This window comes from Cygnus atratus, chromosome Z, assembly GCF_013377495.2.
Source record: "Cygnus atratus isolate AKBS03 ecotype Queensland, Australia chromosome Z, CAtr_DNAZoo_HiC_assembly, whole genome shotgun sequence".
In the NCBI taxonomy this organism is placed as follows: domain Eukaryota; kingdom Metazoa; phylum Chordata; class Aves; order Anseriformes; family Anatidae; genus Cygnus; species Cygnus atratus.
In genome coordinates this window covers 44,771,662-44,786,336 of record NC_066396.1, presented here as the reverse complement: position 1 = coordinate 44,786,336, position 14,675 = coordinate 44,771,662, and the positions used below count along the sequence as shown (strand labels likewise).

The 14,675-nt window shown below is 36.1% G+C and overlaps 1 protein-coding gene across 4 annotated transcripts in view; it reads left to right on the top strand.

Annotated features, from left to right (window-relative positions):
* FANCC (FA complementation group C) overlaps positions 1-14,675 on the top strand; it is an 84,180-nt gene that overhangs the window by 45,514 nt on the left and 23,991 nt on the right. For all 4 annotated transcript variants that reach the window (XM_035565319.2, XM_035565321.2, XM_050716268.1 and 1 more), the window contains 3 exons: positions 7,646-7,765; positions 8,514-8,578; positions 11,127-11,291. In XM_035565319.2, the coding sequence (XP_035421212.1) occupies positions 7,646-7,765; positions 8,514-8,578; positions 11,127-11,291 (350 nt within the window). The remainder of the gene's footprint in view (positions 1-7,645; positions 7,766-8,513; positions 8,579-11,126; positions 11,292-14,675) is intronic.

Genomic DNA, 14,675 nt, shown 5'->3' with positions numbered 1-14,675 from the left:
ATGGAACTTAGGTTTTGGAACTCATCCATTACAAAGTTGTGTGGTCTTAGCCACAGTAGTAGTGCAACATGTTTTTCCTATCCTAGTCTCACAGAAATTAACAGAGCTTAAACTGGTGAGAGAACAACAATGCAGCTTCCCTCCCCCTTTCCCATAGTTTTCTTTGCTGCATACCACTTGGAAACCAGGATCAGGTTAATTTTGAATTGTATGGAAGAATGTAACACTTTTCTTCCATTTTAAGAATTAGAGGAAAAACGTAAGCCTACACTTTTAGTGAATTTACATGTATTAGCAAGATGAATGCAATTAATAGCATCTATTAGTTTCTAACAAAAAACGAAATCAGTCTGAATGATCTTTTGATATATTTTTTTTTGCCATTAAGCTTTTCTAGTCCTTCATAGTCCTTCTGTGTATTTTAGCAGTTATTATTTTATTAAAAAAAACAAATTGCAGTTACAATTGTTGATGCAAAATTAAGGAAATTGGCCTAATGTAAGAACATTTGAGCAGTTCTGCTGTAAACATGGACTAAAGGTAAGCCTGCTTATGTGCTTGGAAGGCAAAATGGGATGAAGGTCTCTCTTGCATCAGGTAAAGTGTGGAGAACTTGATAGAATCTATGCCTTCCTGCCCAGTAATATGTGAAAATCAATGAATTCTGTACATCTGGCAACATCAATTTGGTGAAACAATAATATTGTTTCCAGATTATTTTTTTTTTTTTTAAACTCTAAAGTAATATTAACTCAGTATAGTCATTTGTCTATAGATTTTCTTTAACTTGATCAGATTCTCGAATGCCAAGGCCTTGTATCTGTAGGAGAGTTTAGCAGAGTAATTTGTTTACTATTGGCTAGTCTTTCATGGTTATCAATGGAGATTTAGATGTGGGCAGATTTTGGATTGTCATTCCAAGTGAATAAGAAGAAAAATGAGAAGCTCCAATAAATACAAACCATGTACTTATGGCCAACAATTTTATTTAATGTGCTGGTATGGAAATTTAGCTGATGAAAACCATCCCATAAATGTAAAAAATGTGTATCCATAAACTGGGCTGAAACAAAAAAACTTCCTGACAGTAAATGTCAGAAAGAAATGTAGGAAGAAAACCCCTCCCCACCCTATACTTAGGCACTTTGGCCATGATCCAGTATTTACTGAGGAATATTTTAAGTTTAAAGTTATGTTGAAACTAAAGTGATTTGTTTGTGCAAAACATTTGAGTGGTTACTGGAATAGACTCAATTGGGTAAAGTGGGAGGTTCTGTTGACTAGCTAATCATTTAAATATGTGTGTATAGCATTTACTGTGTTTAGTGTATGTAGTATAGCAACTTGTGTATTTGAATATGTTTTAAAAATGTTTGAATTTTAAGGCAGAAATTTGAGATTTTCATTAGGTTATCATTGATAAGTAAATAAAGATTTTTTTTTTTTACTAGATTGTAAAACACACTCTTACATTTTGGTAATAATTAAGTTGTTAACAATATATGCCATGTAATTCCCCCTAGTTTAAATGCTGAGATTTGTATAAAAAGTTTAGAAAACAATTTTGTTTAGAGTAAACTAGTGCTCTAAAAGCTACATTATGTTTAAATATGTATGATGTTTTACTACCTTATTTTCTTGTTGGTTTTGGTTTGTGGAAAACTAATTTTCTGTCTTTTCCTGGAACTAAGGAGCAAGTGAGCAAGAGGTCCTGTAAGCAAAATTAAAAGTCACAGACTTTGTTATGATTGGATAAGTGTTTGGAAATAATACAAATTGTGATATGTTAGCATCCTGCTGACAGAATTGCTTTTGTAAATGGTTGGTCTCTGAATGAGCAGGCTTCCTTGACATTTACAGACTTAGCTGCTATGATTCTCCATAACTGTCTGTTTATTTCATAGTAAAAAGGTTCTAAAAATACCAGACCAGCTTGTGTTTTATTGACAATCATTTATTGTGTCCCATACCATCTACATTAAAACTCTCAAGCCTTCAGGCAGGATTTTAAAGAAAAATTGACTAAAAATTATCGGCAGGCATTTGGGTTGGATTGGGCTGCTGAAAGCTAACAAACAAACAAACAAAAAGCAACCAGGGAATAATTTAAACACATCAGGGCAATGTGTTTACCTTGCTTCCTGAGGACCCTGGTCAAATGATTTAAGAATTAATTTGAAAAGATGGAACACTTCCTCTTTAAAGAAAGAAATTTTGAATGAAAGATTGGAAATTATGTTGAATCAAAATCATCACTAATGTTGCAACTTATTAGATAGTCATGAAGCATTTTTAATGCCGGGTTGGAAATAGAGTGAGATCTCTTCTCTTCTAGACCTGTGTTGAAAGCAATGGACCCATCTGACAGTACAGGGAGCACTTCAGAACAAAACTTATCTGGAGACTTTTGAAATCATTGCTATACGAGAAATATTCATTCCCAAACCTGATAAAATGTGAAGAGGAAATAACATTTACTTCTAATGCTTCCTCTGAATAAGATTTAGCTTTTTGCATTATACCTGCTTTTTCTTTGCACAGCAGACAAAATCTGGTTCATGTCTAAGCAGATGGAAAGGTCAGAAATAAACCAGTTATGTGATCAGATTTAAGAAATTTACCCTTGGGTATCCGTGTTGTATGAATTCCAACAAATTCACATATGTTGTAATTTTCGGTAAAATGTCATTAATAATCTCTTCTCAAAAATAATGGCACTTTACTTAGAAAGATAATATACAAAAAAAAAAAAAAAGGAGAAATATCCTTTAGGATAAATGGTAGCTCCTTCTGTTCCCTCCTGCTTTACCTGTCACTTTGACTGACTCATCCAAGTTGGCAAAAAAGCACAATAGTGTCACTGGGAAGTCCTAATTAGTATCAGATTCAATAGGCACATCCCAGTGAAACCATCCATCTTTTCTCTCCAAAACATATTGCTGCTGTTGATCTTAACATCTGCTTTCAAGGACATTCAAAATTGTTAATACATTAGAGAGACTGCATTGAGAAGTTTCCAGAAACAAATTGGTTTATCTGGTTCTCTGGAAGGCCTTGGTGTCTGCAGTTCCAGGACAGTTGCTACACAAATGCAGATTCCAGAATAAAACTTGTCACACAATCCTGTAATTGTAAAAAATACAAAACAAAGCCCCCACTATTTAATTTCAAAAGTAATCATACCTTTAAATCTGGCTTCCCCCCCCCCCCCAATACTGGAGGTGATATTTGCTATTACAGAAAGAAGGAGGAAAAGCCTTTAGACCTGTTTGAATCCCTGCTTAGTAATAGCACTATCAAAAGACCAAACACCTTCTCCTCCTGTACGGAGTCGTGTATGCTGGCTGGGTTTTACCTGCCCAGTGCCGTGCAGCTTATCTCAGCAGAGGTGCAAACTCTGCTCTGGAAAGTGGTTTCCAGGCTCTTGTTGAAGCATGCATTCAAAGAGATGGTTTGTCTCTGGGAAACAAACTGAATGGAGCGACTCAGCAAACCCGTTGTAACACACAGAAATCAGCCTTTGTTACTTCAAAAGAAGTATCTGAAGAGTTGTCTTAGCTTAATTGGAAAATGGTATTTAGCTTAATGGAAAAGTGATATGAAGGAAATGTTTTTCAGTTACTTAATTTCGTTTACATTCAGGTGAACAGTAAGCAGGAACACAGCGATTCAATTTCTCCACTTCCATTCTTAGAGGAAAGACTTCAGTTTCAAGTCTATTCTCATTCCCACCACCTTCCTTGAGTGAGTTGATGAGAGACACTCTTATAGCCAATCTATGAATCAGAGGGGTAAAAGTTACATCAGGCCTCCTCTGCTACAAAGCTTGGTAGATACCAAGCGCCATGTTTACATGGATGACGTAAATAATTTTATATTTTCATGCACATACTTACAGGATTTTCTGTCTGTTAAAGATATCAGAAACCTCAGTGCATCAGGTGATGGCAAATTCAGTTAGTAGAGTATTACTCAATATAAAATGCATCAGTAAAATAAAGACATGGGCAAGGTAGTTTAAGGAAGTTGTTCACTATGAAAGCTTTATGAAAATTGATTAATTCAATTTCAAGTTGAAAGGGATTCTGTCACAGAACTTTAATCCAAGGCTGTGGGGATGGATGTATCCTCTTGCAAGTAGAACTAAGATGGTTTCCTTTCTCCCTCCTGCTGAATCAATGGTGAGGAAAATCAAACTAGAACAGAAAGAAATAATTTCTGATATGACAATGTGCCTTGCTGCTGTTCATTTTCCAGAACCGTGGCACCTTGTTATTTTCCATTCTGAATGCATTATTTCTGCCATAGACTCAAGTGTACTTTATGGGTCCAATCCTTAACTTTCACCCACAAGCTCTCAGCCTGTCCATGGCTGTTTCTTAGAGGCAGCTCTTCACAATCTTTCCATTTCTTAACACAGAGGGAAGCACCCCTGCCCCTCCTTTCATGCCTCTCTCTTCTGAAAAGCTTGTAGCCCTCCGTTCCAGTGTTCCAGTTATGTGATGTGTCCCTCCACGTTTCCATATCATAATTTTCTAAATATAGTCATAGTTTTCTAATCGCACGGTAGCTTCAAACTCCTTCTCACTTCCCATGCTGTGTGTGTTGGTGTGGAGGCACTTCAGCTGGGCTTTCAGCTGCATCACCTGTTTAGAGGAGCCCTTCATAATTCCTTTGGGACAACTCACAGGTATATTTCCCTGTTGCTTCCTAACATGTCAGTGTTCCCTGGTTCTTTTCTGTCAGTCAGAGGCACATCCCCTTCCCCTGCTGAATCTAGTTTAAAGTCTTGCTATAATAAGGGCTTGGGACCAGAACACTCTTGCCCCCTGTCAGGTGCATCCCATCTGGTGTCAACACACCTGGCATCTCAAAAGTGCATCTGAGACTGTAGAAGCCCAAACCCTGAGTGTGGCACCAGCTGTGCACCCCACCATTCACCCAATCTGTTTGTCTTCTTCTTCTTCTTGGGTTCCGTTCTCCATCTGGGAGGTTAGAGATTTATGTGCTCCTGATCCCTGTGACATCTTTCCAAGGGATATAAAGTCCCTTTCAATAGTTTGCTGTCTCCTTGTTGCAGCCTCATTCAACCATACACAAAAGAGTAGGAATGTGTGGTAGTCCTCTGGCTTTACCTGACTTGGTAGCCTCTTGGAATAGTTTGCTCATTTTCTCTTACCATGCTCTACCTAGATAACTTGGTCTCTGTCAACTACCGAGTTTGCCTTATGGAGATTGTCTGCTAAGTGGCTGGAAAACACACATGCAAAAAAAAAAATAATAATAATAAAAAAAAAATTACCTGTATTTGAAGATTATTAGGTATAAGCTTTATTTCTGGCCATTATCTACCCCTTCCATTCCATTTATGTGCTTACACATAAGTATGCTGTTATAAGATGATGTGATAGAATAAAGTAAAGCATCTTGTTTTTAAGAAACAATGTGCCTATACAAATATTGAAGTGGATTTTATGTTTACTTTTTTTTTTCAGACAGCTATCTCCTAATGCAATGTATAGTAGTATAGAATCATTACTTACAACCAGAGTTAAGTGCACTAAATAAGCTAAATTTTCTAGAGAGGATGAGAACTTTCTGGGCATCTTTTTCACCAAAGAAAGCATTTAAACGTATTTAAAGAAAAATAAATGCTTTATATTATTGTCACCAAATTTCTTATCTATGTTGAACGTAAGTATGTCTCAAGCTTTGCAATGGCAGTAGGGTCTGCAAAATGAAGTATAGAAGACATGGAGCTGAATTCTTAATGTTTTTCACTTTTTAATACCTACCTTTCCTTATACGTACCTAATACATCATTCATATTGACTACAGCATTTCCTTGGCCCTGTTTCCCTTGCCCCCTTCTGGCTGTTCAGAGGTTTTGTGTATTCCAGAAAAATAGCTGAAGTGATCTGCAAAATCCCAGCAGGGATGTAGTAAAACTTATGGAAGAGGGGTGAGGGAACAAACCAAAGCCTTGCAAAACAAACAAGCAAAAGATCCTTGGGTAAGTGTCGGAGGCCATAAGCAGATTGGTGATGTTTCATAATTTTGTTGTGTCTTTTCCTTCATTAAAAGGTTAACAATGGCTGTTACACGAGGGCATTACTCTTCACATAAAGAGCATTTGATTTGTTTTGTCCTTAGGAAAACAGTTTGTTCATCCCATTATTGAAGTCTTTCACTGAACAGTCCAACTGACTTTGTGTGTTTCAAGCTCCACCTTACCTCTAGCAAAATGTCATCTCAGCATCTCATCTACCTCCTGCTTTATTTTGTTTTCAGCTGGAGATCTGATCCTACTTGCCAAACCCTCCTGCTACGTGGGAACTACTTGTCTGAACCCTTGATAGTGTTCCGAAAACAAAGGCTAACTTGAGTAATAGTTGAAATGGAAAAAAATATAATTAATGGTTCCATATTAATAAATTATTCAAGGCATGTTATGAGATTGTGTAGTTTAACAGATTTTAGTCTTTTTAATCACTTACACATTTTGAAAATCCCCTCCCCTCCCCACCTATTTCCTCCCTTAGGAATGCAAAAGTTGCTTTTAAGTTATTTCTTTTGAAACTGTGTTGCCTTAGCGTTTTCCTTCTTTAGTTTCAGGAACGTCACTAGATGGCGCAAGAGCAGCAATTTCTTCTGGTGATGACTATTCAGGAAAAAAGTTTACAATGAAAGAAAATGGTATTTAGGCATTTCAGTCTCCAACATAGTAAAGTAACCCTAAACAAAAATACTATAAATAATGTGTCCCAAATGCTTGTTGTTTACTTTGTAGTAATAGTTTTCTTAGATTTCTGGTGTGTTTCTCCTTTTTTATCTTCTCTTCTACATTAATATATCAAAAAAAGCATATATCTAATTCCAGGACTTCTGAAGCAGTTGTCTAGGGATATTCAACAAAAACGTGTAAAAATGTTTTTGGATTTCTGAAAGCAGAAAATTAACTAAGTGGGTTTTGTTTTTTTATTCTAGAGTCTTTAATCAGATCACCCTTCTAAAAAGTACACATAGAGTAACGCCCCCAAGACCATAGAAGTCACTGAGCTTTCATCTGAACTTTTCTTCTAATAACATATTTTTAAAATGTAGGTCTTTTGCAGTGTTTGCTAATCCTAGCCCTATGTCACAAGGTGTTAGGTATGACTGCACATACTGGGGCCTCTTATAGGAGTGATATGGAAAAGTAAACCTTAACTTCATGCTTTTTCTTCTTGATCAGGGTACTGCTACATGCATAGTTTTTTGTTTGTTTTATTTTTTTTTCCTGTGTTGCAACATGACTACTGCTGTCTGGGCCATATCTGACTGAAATGGCTGAAATGGCTCCTAGAGAACTGAAAGCTGCCTAAGCTCAGTCTACTTTGACATGGGCTCTTTTGCCATTCTAGAACTACGGAAATCATGTGGCATATGGACCTGTGTTTGACTGTAGTGTAGCTCAGGCATTCTCCTAATGGTTTGGAGGAGCTGCTTGCTCCTCTGTCTTGATGATATGGTATAAAATGACCACAACCCGTCAAGAGATCTTCCCCAGATACAGGTAAATAGTAGTCAGTTCTTTTCACAAGCCATGTTGTAGCCTAACACATCGTGGTTTTTTTTTTTTTCCCTTTCTGTTAATTTCTTGCAGAATTTGCTGTGCCATCTCCTTTCTTCATCTAAGTGGGAAAGTAATGAAGCTGAAACCGGTACATTCATATCAGCTCTTGGCTACACATCAGCAGATTATTACTGTCACTTAGTTGAAAATGTAAGTGTTTTGTGCAATTGAGATTTTGTTTATAATAAATCACCAGTTTATAAGCACATACATGGAGTTGTCATTGTTATAAGGAACATGAACTGAACTTTGTTTATCTTTTCTTACCTCCGTTCCTTTTACAGCCTTTTAAGGGAGAAAATGAGGTGGGAGATCTTTGGACGGAAGAGAATATTTTTGATTAAAACATAGAAGTTGTAATAGAGGTTGATATTTTTTTGTGGCTTTGTAACAAAAATGCCTGCCCTATCATTCAATTTTCCCTGTGAAGATTAAGTTACATATATTATTTTGTGTGCAAGAACATGACTTTTTAAATGTTTCTTTGACTGCACTTAAAATTGTAGATATGCCTTAAATCCTAAGGAAAGTGTATTTTATGTTTAATATATTAAAAAATAGGAGTAATATTTCATAATAGGTTGGCTTAAATCAGACAAAACATCTAGGATTATTGCTTCTCTGAAAATGTTGCCTCACTCTTGGCGGAGCTAAAATAGTTTGTTAGTTTTCAAATGTGGAAGGTAAATAACATGATCAAAAACATTTTGAACAGTTTACTCAGTGATCTGGACAACTTTAATTTGGCCCCAATGCATTGAAAAATAGAACTAAATAGAACAGCAGGGAAAGTTTCTAACTTCACAGAATGTCAGCCATACAGAGAACCATGCGACTAATGTCTATTTCTTTGCAGTATGTGTATTTTATTTTATTTTTATTTTATTTTATTTTACAGATGGTCTCCTCATTAGTAACAGAACTCAGAGGAAATCAATTTAATGGACTTACTGTTCAAGGGAGGTAGGTGTTACCTAGACATTATTTTGATATGTTTAATATTGATCATTACAGTACAGTGAGGACCTTTTTGCAGTCTTGGAAATGCAAGTACTTAGGCTTCAGTTGATAAGTTTTGGTTATGCATGTAGATAGTTTCAGGTGTGGAGAAGCTTGCTAAGCTGTGCTTCATGTTACCTGATAATCACTGTGTTTACTGCTGCATACCTTCTTATAGCCAAACTTAACTGGCAGTTACTGAAAAAACAAAACAAAACAACACTTTTTTTTTTCCAAAGGATTTTTTTTCTTGTGTAATGGTTTTATATGTAAGTGTTACTTTGCACTTGTTATTAATGAGAAAATTTTCCATGCTCATTTACATAAGCTCCCTCATTTTCCTTCTATTATTAGTTCCTTAATCTGGTACCAAATAGTGCTGTGGCAATACCGTGTGTTTCACAAACAAATATCTTAAATGTACCCAAGCACATAGCATCTCCACCCTTTAACTGCTTCCATGCCCTGGTTTTCTAAGGAAGAAAGTCTGGAAAAGTGGGTGTGTGGGAAATTGTGATGTGCTGTGGGCAGATCTCCAATCCAGATTATCAGGAGATGCTAATAATCATTTTGCAATGTTGTGTAGTGTGTTTGTACATGTCTAGATGTAGTCAGTGTGAATAATCACCTTCTTCATCCACACTACGTAAAAAAAAAAAAAAAAGGAATACATTTGCCTGTTACAACTATTTTCGAAATGATTGTGCCTTTCTACTGGCCTTGAAACATCAATCATGATCTTTGGAAATATTCTAAAAGTTATTATTCTCAAAGTGTATTGGTGCATATCCTGTTCTTCAGAGTCAAAGCTGCTGACACTGATGAAATGATTTTTATTACCTATATAATGCCATATAGCCAGCAAATTTATAGGAAAGAGGAGGCTGATTGAAAGATCCTCACAGTGTTGTGATGCCTTCTGTTTTTCTTGCATAGTTTGGCTATTTTCCTCCTTTCCTTCTTGCACCTAGATGTATGTGTAAAAAAGTATAAATGATCATGTAGACAGATTAGTGAGGAGCACCACAAAGCTTTGTTGAATGTAGAAAACAAACGCTCACATTTTATAATATAGGGTGAAGCAGACTAAGCTGAAAAGCTAATGAGACTGTTGAGAAGGGGAATATCTATTTTCTACCAGGAAAAAAGGAAAAGTTTGAACTTCAAGTGGATTTGGAGTATAGAAATGATGATATGGCTGTTTGTTTAACTTACAGAGACAAATCGTAGAACCATGGAATGGTTTGGCTTGGAAAGGACCTTAAAGATCATCTAATTCCAACCCCCCAAATAGGGCTTGCAGTTAGAGGTGTACATTGTTTTCATTTCTCTGTTTAGTGATGCTCACAGCAACATGGACAATATCTGTGGAAATTCATTGCACACAGTGAGCTGCATGCACTGCACAGTGTTCTCCAAGAACATATTTTAAAGATTATGTAAAAGAAGAAAAAAATGCCTTTGCAGGGTTTTTCTTCCAGAGTTAAAAGTAACAGTAAAGTAAGCAGCTAACGTTTGCTAATCCTGGAATTTTTTTTTAAAGGAAACTGATTCTAAAAGAGTCTAAGGCCTGTGAACTTTACATGTATAGCCTGGAAAATACTACTGCAGAATAAATATTAGCCTAATAATTACCATTCCTACATAATCACTTCTCATAGCAAAACTGCATCTCAAAGTATTTCAGCGTGAAAAACCTTAAGTATATGTTTGATTGGGTACTTAATCAGAAATTTGAGTCTTTGAAAAGGTGTCATGTTTTATTTATCTCACTCTGGATATCACTATGGTTCTGTGTCTACAAATCATAGCATTTTGTCACAACATATGCCAATGACCTTTAGGCAACATATTTTGGGATCAGCTTCCATGTTTCAAAATATGTTTATAAGTGACATTTTTATTCTTAGTCTTGTGGCAAGCTAAATCACTATCTTTAGTCATTTCCAAGCATGCAGTTTTAGCAAGCAGGTCAAGTGAGTGGTTCGTACATAAAGATTGAAATTCATTACATATTTCTTCATCTGTAAGACAAACAGTTTTTACCCGAATGCTTGAAGTCAGCAGGATTTGTAGTGTTTGGTTTATAGAAGTTCTCTCTGTTGAGAGGAGAGAGGTCAAGGAAACAGGAGGTGTTAAAAGCAGCTAGGTTGTCTCTTGTGAGAATCTAGCAAACCTACATGGGAGCCGTGAAACTGTAGTCGTCTTTACCTGTGCTTTGCTGTTTTCTGGGAAGGGCAAAGCATTTCCTGCTAGGAAGGCAGTAATTACTGAGCGAACATAACTAGCTGCACTTCAGAATTGGGTTGATATCCCTCACATGGTATTCTTTGAGCACTAAAATACCACGCTTCTCTCAGACAGTATGCAATAGGCAATGTATAATTATAAATCAACGTATTCATCTGTTGTGTATAATCTTCTGGAATTAATTTCGTTTCTCTTACCCTGTTGGTTTAGAAATTTAAATTTTGACTTTTCTAAAACAGGAACTGTATTTATTTTTCCTCAGAGTTCCAGCCAGTCGTGTGAATGCTGTGTCCCTTTTCTGTCTCCCTCTTATTACTTTGCCTGATATAACTCCACTGCTGGAAACTCTTCTTCTTTACCATGGAGGCGCACCAAAAGAAATCTTGAGCTCACAGTTCCTGGAGGCTGTGAATGATGCCTTTTTAAAGTAAGTAGCTGTATGATTTAAAGTAAGGTCTGTATGATCTTTCTGCTTTCTGTGATAAAAATTCTTAATTCAATTAAATGTCTTTGATTCAGATTTGTATGCTGAGTGCACTGTACATCTTCTGTGTTATAATAAAATATTTTCTTTACATTTGAATAGCAGAGCTCAGGTTTTTGGCCAAAGCAGAATTTTAGTGCTGGTATACAAATTGTGGCATAACAGCTTTAAATATTGACTGTGACTTCATCCCACCTTTTCTCTAAAACGGAGGTAAAAGTTTTAGGATTTTAGGAAGCTGGTGAAAGATATGATCACTTTTAATAGAAATGTTATCTGCTTTTCATCTAGGTGTATCAGCATGCATAACTGGACATTTTGAGAGCCATCTTTACTTTTCAATGCGCAAGATAAATTCTTGTTTAAGTGGTTCCATATTTCTCTCTCTTTTTTTTTTTCTGTGCAAATGGTTCTCAAGATTTTCAGTTCTGCTGATTTTCAGCAGATTATTTTTAATGAGGCTTATAGAAGCAATTTGTGAAATACAGTTTTGCTTGTTTTGCTGCCACTAAAGCCACTGTTTTGATAAAATCAATCTATGGATGAAAGCCAGCTGAGAGAAGCTGAACATCAGCAAGATTGGCTGTGCCAGGGAAGAAGACAGTTTGATTTATGCAAGTTGTAACTGAGAAAGATGGTTCTGAATTTTGTTTTGTGACAAAGTTGTGTACCTGTGTCACTGGACAATTTCTGTCACCTTTGGTTAGCTAGGAAATTCCACTCAATCATGACAGATGACAGCCTATCTTTGGTCTAGGAGTCTCTGGCATCTTATGTTTTGATCGCATGTGAAATGACTTTCTCTGAACTCCTTCTGAAGCTGCCAGACTTGAAGTAGCCTATTTAAATGCAGGATGTTACAACATATTTATGAGATAACATAGGATGCAGTTGCAAGAATATCAGATCTGTGCACTGCTCATTTCTCTTGACTTACTTTAGGACTGTCATTATTTTCAGAGGACTTGGTGATCTTGGTATGGGACAAATAAAAGATCACCTAATGCTAGGGAAATATAAATCAAAGCTTTAAAAATAAAAAGGCAAATAAAAATGTAAAACACAAACAACAACAACAACAAAAACAACAACAAAAAACAGTGATCAAATTGCAATTATGTATTACAGATTTTTTTTTTTTTTGATACTAGAAAGGATCCTTTGTGAATCCTTTACTACAATTATCCATTACTCTTCTTTTTTAATCAAAGTTTTAATTGCTTCCCTGTACCCAGCAGCATTATTTCTGAGATGTTTTAACATTATATATATCATTGCTCCTCTGAGGGTTCCAGCAAAAATCAGTAATCAATAGAAAAAGCACAGGTACTAGTTTGTGCACGTGCTCCTGGAAGTCAAGAAAAACAGGTGGAAAAGGAGTGTGAAGGTCTGTAGTGAAAGGTGCAAAGTCTGTAGTGAAAGATGAGTCCCCAAAAAGAACGACCTACCTTTCAGTTGTCCTTTTTGCATGGCTTCAGATTGAATGTGGTCTACAAGCAGAAATGCAGAGCAAGTACACAGTTTCAGCAATGACAGTTTTTACTAATGACAGTGAGCCAACAGGCAGTCGATCATGACATACTTTTGGCACTTCATAAAGTGAATCTGAATCCTTTAGATAGTTGTAAGAGGTCCTTCTGATTAAAATAAACATTGCTAATCTTTGAGCTACTTGTTTATCACAGTGAGCAAAAATAATTCAGTTCATGTGTCTTTTGACAAAGTGACTCATGCAGGGCCCTTGACAAAAGTATTTGGTTTCCCTGAGAGCAGATGTAGGCTCACAAGACATTTGCATGGTACACTCTTAGCCTGCTACTGAAGATCTTGTGATCTTAAGATGAATGTACTTGTATTCTTTTCCACTTTAATAATTTAATTCTGTTCCCTAACTCTCTCATTACGTTCTGGATGCTGTTTTCTTTCCGAACACGGGTGAAGCCTGCTCCAAGAAACAGGGTCACTAAATGCTAGAAAGAAAACTGTGGCTAATGGTGCTTCCAGAACTTAGAGGTGTCCCACTGAGACTGAAATTTCAGTTGCAGAAAGATAATGACTACAGTTTGCTTCCTATATGGTTTTTAACTCTAGGAGCTGGAATATCTCTAAGAACACCTTCTTAGATTTCTTTTCTTGGCATAACGTTTACAATACCTATTGTGCTACTGCAAAAATAAAGAAAAAAAGAGGATTGTGGAAAAATATCTGTCATGATTCGTAATTTATTCTGGTGTGCGTATGTGCTTTAATAGTGATACCATATTAATTATACAGCATCTCAAAACTGAGCAGTACTAAAAAAAATTGAAATTCTAAGGATATATTTCTTCTTGTCTGCAGAAGTATAATTTTAAAGTAAGCTATTAAATAGACGTGAATGAAAAAACAGCTTTTCAATGGAAATCAGAATTTCGAAGGCTGATATTTAAGCAAGACTATGATAAAATACATTAAAAAATGAGAATCTAAAATGGTGTTAAATCTTCCTGCTAATATTCTTTTCTTTTTTATCAGTAGCTTCAGTCTGCATGTACTCTTCTGTCTAATTATTTTTAATCTTAACTGCAAGACACGTATTTCTTGTTATTTAGGTATTGTTTTGTTTTTAAGTTTTTGATCTGAAACAATAATAATAGCTGCAAAAATGTTCCAGGATGTTTTGTGCTGCAATACCTGTTCTTCTTGGGTGGTTACTGTAAAAGGTTTTGATGTGTGCCAGCACATTGTGGTGCTGTCTCAAAATAAACTATGCCTTCTGTTTCCTAGCGATATAACACTATACTTCAGCTGAGCTATAGCTGAAAGTTTTAGGTGAAGAGATATTTCTCTTCTGAAGCATTTATCTGACAGGAGCATTGGCTCCTGTCGGTGTTGGTAGGGTCAAGAATTGTCTACCTCTGCCTTGTTCTTTTTGATTTTTTCCTTATTTCTTTGTAAAGAAAGGTAATGCTTTGATGCAGCCAGTACTAAAGTTGTATAGGACCTTCATGCTTACCTGCCAGCTGCTGATACTCTCTGGGCAGACAGGTCTACAGGAAACTGTCTGGCCATGAAAATGAGTAGGCATAGAGTCTAACCTTTCTCTGGGGCTAAGCAAATACCAGTCTCAAACCCTCTATTTCCGTTTGATGGGGTCCGGCTTAACCATGCTTTTAGATTTTAAAGATGTGTAAGAAAGTATCATTTTTAGGTGATGGTGATTCCTTATTACTCTTTGCCACTATTTTTTTATACTGAATAGAGTACTGCAAACAAGATTTTCTCTTTTGCTGCAGGTTGATCTCCTGCAGCAAAAGAGAAAAAGTAAAAGTTACATTTTTGCATGTC